This window comes from Labrus bergylta, chromosome 10 (assembly GCF_963930695.1).
Source record: "Labrus bergylta chromosome 10, fLabBer1.1, whole genome shotgun sequence".
Lineage (NCBI taxonomy): Eukaryota > Metazoa > Chordata > Actinopteri > Labriformes > Labridae > Labrus > Labrus bergylta.
Window position 1 is genome coordinate 12,847,787 of NC_089204.1, and position 5,276 is coordinate 12,853,062.

At 36.4% G+C, this 5,276-nt stretch overlaps 1 protein-coding gene across 1 annotated transcript; it reads right to left on the reverse strand.

Annotated features, from left to right (window-relative positions):
- Positions 1–1,316: 1,316 nt before the first annotated feature.
- LOC114920503 (G-protein coupled receptor 4-like) lies at positions 1,317–4,969 on the reverse strand. Its single transcript, XM_065959717.1, has 4 exons — positions 4,883–4,969; positions 3,660–3,830; positions 2,112–2,287; positions 1,317–2,029 (listed from the first exon to the last, which is right to left on the reverse strand). The coding sequence occupies exons 2-4, from the start codon at positions 3,813–3,815 to the stop codon at positions 1,522–1,524; spliced, it is 840 nt and encodes a 279-aa protein (XP_065815789.1). The 5' UTR covers positions 3,816–3,830; positions 4,883–4,969; the 3' UTR covers positions 1,317–1,521.
- Positions 4,970–5,276: the final 307 nt, after the last annotated feature.

Consider the following 5,276-nt stretch of genomic DNA (forward strand, 5'->3'; position numbering starts at 1 on the left):
CTTAGGCTATTATTTTCCTCCCTTGTCACCTCAAATCGGCCCGATTATCCTGTAATCTGAACCAGGCTTAAGATAACGCTACATGGTGTCCATGCAAATTCCCTTATGTTTAAATTCCCGCCTGCTGATTTGAATTCATCATAGCCTTATCTGTGCAGTGAGTTCACCAAAGAAGCAGCTTCAGGCAGTGAACAAGGGATGATTATATATGAGTTATAGGAACATGTAGTGTGTTCTTATAAGGTTCTTTAACAAAACAAACATGTGAATTAATGACACACACAACTTCCTGAGAGCCTACTTCTGAGAACTGATATCACAGTGGACATGAAGATTAAGACATGCATTTCCCAAAATAGAGATTTAGCTGATATTTGGTTTCATTATCGTCTCATCTTCTTCTTATATAAGTACCAAAAATTCACATGCAACCTTTCAATCTAATTTTATGATGGAGGACATAACTGCATTTCTTTTTGGACTACAACATGGGGCCCTTATAAAGAGAACAGGTGATATTAACTGGATGAAGCCGTAGCCCCCCCTTGCTTGACCAATGGTTACAAAAAATTAAACATTATGTACACAATGGAACAAATGACGGCCCAGCTACAACTGAGACTGCCTGTTTTCAAAAGGAGAAGGATAGCAGTTACTGACTACTTCACTTATGACTTTTCTGTTTGATCTTTTTGTTGTATTTATCTGTAGGTAGGTAGGTACGTATATGTCACTCTATGTGTGTGTATGCTTATGCAGATGTAGTCTACATATATGTATAATTACTTCTATAGGTATATCATGTTTGGATGTTTATGTCAAATGAAGCCCAATCTCAATGTTATACTGTTCTCATTTGTAACTGTTAATTGCCTGTTATATTGAAACATTGGCAATAAAGTCATTAACAAAATAAATATAGAGAACAGGTATTAACTAAGACAATGCATTCTTAATGTCACTGTCGGGGGATATATTTCTGTTATCCAAAAAGCTTGTAAGAAGACAAATTGTTGAAGTAAAAAGTCTGACATGATGAGAAATGTTCCTGGTTGTTAGAGTTCTTGTTGGATCTTAACTAGCCAGAGTCAAAGTTTCTAAAAGGTAAACACACAATGAGCTCCACAAAAAAATTGTTAGATTTAAATAAGTCAACAACTTCCTGTTTTTGTCTTGTGGAACAGATTTTTTTATTGAATGTCATAGTATTATTAAAATGTAATGAGCTAGACTGTGATATAATATTTCATTTTGTCAAATTTACAATACATAGGACCTTCTCTCACATCCTAAAAGCTGACATGCTAACCACTTCATTGTACAGGTAAAGCTTTTATTGATCAGAAGATTAGAAAGTTAAGAAAAGTATAAAGTGTATTTAACTGTCAAGAATAACAACATAGCTAAACAAATAAAGTTTTGTGAGAAATACATTTGTTCTAAAGGGAGCGTACATTTTGGTCTGATTTCTCCTCATTCTCTCTTCCTCCATCGAGCTTACTGTCAAAATGTTGTCAACATTCATACTGTTGATATGTTGGTGTCAGTGTTGGCAACTCTGCAACAGTTCACAGTGGTAAAAAGCTTACCAATTGACGCTTTTCTACAGAAAACATATAGAATTAAGTCTGCAAGAGGACTCAGCTTAGCAAACATGAAAGCTAGGTCAGTCAGAGTTCTGTCAGATCTGTTGTTCATGTTCAGGAATAAAATTATGCTGGGCAGGAACAGCAGTGTGTAAATGAGCAGCACCAGGACCAAAATTCCAACAATTCGTTGTTTTTCTTCAGAGGGGACGGAGACGGAAGCAGAGAGGGCTCTGAGGGTCCCAACCAGGAAGAATATGAACAGTGGGAAGGGAATGATTAGGAAAATGGCGAAGATGCTTCTTGCCACATCAAAAGTAAACCAGCGAAACACTGTGAGGAAAAAGACAGGAGGTATGAGCCAGGCTACAACACTGACCACCACAGAGTTCTTGATGGTCCGTTTGAAGCGGTACCACAGTGGGTGGGCGATGATCAAATATCTGCAATAAAAGATGGACACGTTGTCTTTGAGGAGGTACAGAACAAGTCAGAATCAGACGTAGCTACAGGACGTATAGTTACCTTTCCAGTGAGACACACACCATGAAGTCAACACTGATCCATAGACCACAAGAGTAGATAACATATACAATGGTCTGATCCAGTTTTGTCTCCACAATGAGCATGCAGCAGAGCTGAATGAGGTCAGAAATAAGAAGGTTGATGACGTAGATTGGAGCCTCATGATCCTTTCGTACCTGCAGAAAAACATATGAAGTAGACAATCAGTTATAAACATGTTCTGAACTCATCCTTCTCCCAAAAATAACACCTTTTTCTGCCCAACTATTGCAGTAAAGGACATATTTTTCATCCATCTCTCATTGTGCTATCAAAGACGTAACACAAATGACACACTGATATATCTGCAGACATGGAGCTATACTTTTTATTAAAGTTTTGTTAAAAGCAGCTCAAGTTCGAATCCGACCTGTGGCTCCTTCCCAGCATGTCGTTCCCAACTTTCTCTCTCTTTCAGATTTCTAACTCTGTCCAATCTCCTATCTCTAAAATAAAAAGGCATGAAAAGCCCAAAAATAATCTTTAAATGACATATAACACTCATGGGATCTCGATGTGCTATAAAAAAGATTGTGATGCAGGTTGGCCTACTGTTTGCTATTAGGTCAGCTCATATTAGCATGTAAGCACACAAAAGTCTGCTTTATTCTTGAAGTAGCATTAAATACAAATACAAAGAACAGCTGGAGTTTATAATAATGGCATTACTTTTGCTGGTTGTCAGTCATAAACCAAATTGATTAATTTGACCTGATGATGAGGCCAAATTAAAATTAAAAAAAACAAGGGATCACAAAAGATTCAGCCTCTGCCCACCATTAATGTTTGTACTGTATTTTCTGGTCGCTGCACACAGTAGTTAATGAGTAATTCCACAGAAAGAAGTTGATCAATTTGTATCGTTTAAGGAAAAGGAACACTAATACTTATACAATGTTTCCATTTCCTTGATTGTTTTTTTTCTTCAAAAAAACATGGGCTAAATAATTAACAAGTTTAAGAGAAACTGCAAAAACGAATCTCCATTTTTTAAGTTAAATACCAATTATCTATTTAAATAATTTCTAAATTAATTGTACAAGTCTTTACAACACCCTCCAAGTCAACTGAAACCTTGCCCCTGAGCCTGATCCCTATGGAGGGGCAGCAGGGATTTGCTGAAGATGCCGCTGATGGGGGGAAACAAGTGGGAGCAATTAGCAGAGAATTCAGACTGTGCTCCAGTCCATTTACCTTGCAAACATCTACTTATTTAGCAAACAAGATGGACGAACTGCTGCTCCTGACAGAACAAATACAGACTTTTGCAGATCCACTTCCCTGTGTTTCACTGAAACCTGACTCAGTGAACACCTCCTAGACAGCCCACTGCACCTCCCGGACTTTCAGCTCTTATCATCCTCCTCATGTGACATTAATCTATGCACACTGCTTTAATACAGTAAGAACTGTCTACCTCTCGTAAACTGATTGTTGATCTGATTCTGAGACTGTTCAACAAACACATGGCACAGACAGTAAATGAATAAAGTCATGTAATGTACATACCAGAGAGAAAAGAGCATAGATGGTCATGAGCGTCAGAGGAAGGCCGATACTGATGATGATGCATGTTACCACATGCATTATGAAATTGACTTTTTGGTAATACTCATCGTCAATGTAATCATAGCTGTCATTCGGGAGGGTGACGTTATCTGTCATTCTTCAGATTGAAACCTAGAGTTAAAGAGATCAAAACATAGGGAGTTTTTAAGAAAATGTGTTGCACAGTGACATAAATGAAGTGATGATCAGCACTAATAAAAAAATGTAACAGGGAGTCATTTACTTTGTTTTTTCTGTATGTCTAAAAGCTGATGATTGTTAAATAGCTTTGTCAAAGCATTTTTTTACATCAATTTCTATGTTTTAAATGATTCCTTTTTATTTGGATACAGACAGAGTGACATCTAAAAGGATGATTCATTGGTCAGGACTGCTGAATACGTTTAACATGGGGCTTTCATCATGGAGACTTTACTCGAGTCAATATAATTTTAACAGATATGAATTGAACTTCAGGAAAACACCAGATCTTTGATTTCCTCAAGTCAAATACAAGTTAAATCACACTGAGTCAAAGTCAAATATTAAGTCTTTATTTTATTATATCAAATGTTCTTAGTTGATCAAACATTTTAATATTTTTATTTTGAATTTGTAACCAAACATAGAATTACTTTCAGTTAAGCAACAACAATAGCAAATCAAAACAAAGTGTCTCTTTTAGACATTTCAAATATCACAATCTGCTAATTAAAGTAAATAAATGAGTCTTTAATAATCCTCCGCTGCCCTGATTCTGCATCTGATTCATCTATGTCATTAGATCATTTAACTCTAACTCGCAGGGAGAGTTTCATAGATAACCACAGAACTCTTCTTCACACCTCAGTTGCTGTCATTTCCTGGAAAATTAAAACATTTCTAGAAATACATCTCAGTGAGTTATGTTGGTTTGGAACAAAGAACAAGGAAACAATGTGTGATTATATCAAGAGAAAAAAATAATAATCATATGTTAAAAAGCTTTTGTCTTTGTTTTTAATGCAAACACATGCTTGTCATTTTAACAAATAACAGAGTAACCACCCCCACCAAACAATAACATATCCTTAATATAGCATCACGTTTATATTTATTCTCAGGATTGTTTGCACTTCCTTTTCTTTTCAATTGTATTTGTAATAAGACCACAACACTGACATTTTAAAGTTACCAGATCTCACCTGAATGAAGTCCCAGCACCAATGTCTGATGTTTCTCTGCAGCCAAACTGTCTAAAGTGATTTAGATAAGTGGTGGTACACACTTGGTTACTGATAATATAACACATCTCTTCTCAGGAAGTGAGAAAAAAAAGAGTCAGGCATGATAACGTATCTAGTGAGGGAGGAAGAAATTGCAACACAAGCAGAAACTGTTTGAGATTAGAAAAGCAGATACCTTCTTTACATTTGATCATAGAACTAGCAGAAGTCGTAGTAGCTGTGGTAGAATTAGTTTATTTTTTCTACATGTCATGGGGGGCCCAGCCGGCCAGCTCAAATGGGATTACAAGACATTAACTCCTAACCCTAACCCTAACCCTAACCCTAAAACAAGCCAGCGATTACTACTATG

Excerpts from the sequence above, each read along its gene's own strand:
- LOC114920503 (XM_065959717.1), bottom strand. The coding sequence starts at position 3,815 with ATGACAGATAACGTCACCCTCCCGAATGACAGCTATGATTACATTGAC. Across the intron at positions 2,288-3,659 it reads TCTATGCTCTTTTCTCTCTG|GTACGAAAGGATCATGAGGC; the intron begins GTATGTACATTA and ends GTTTTTCTGCAG. Across the intron at positions 2,030-2,111 it reads GTGTGTGTCTCACTGGAAAG|ATATTTGATCATCGCCCACC; the intron begins GTAACTATACGT and ends CTTTTATTGCAG.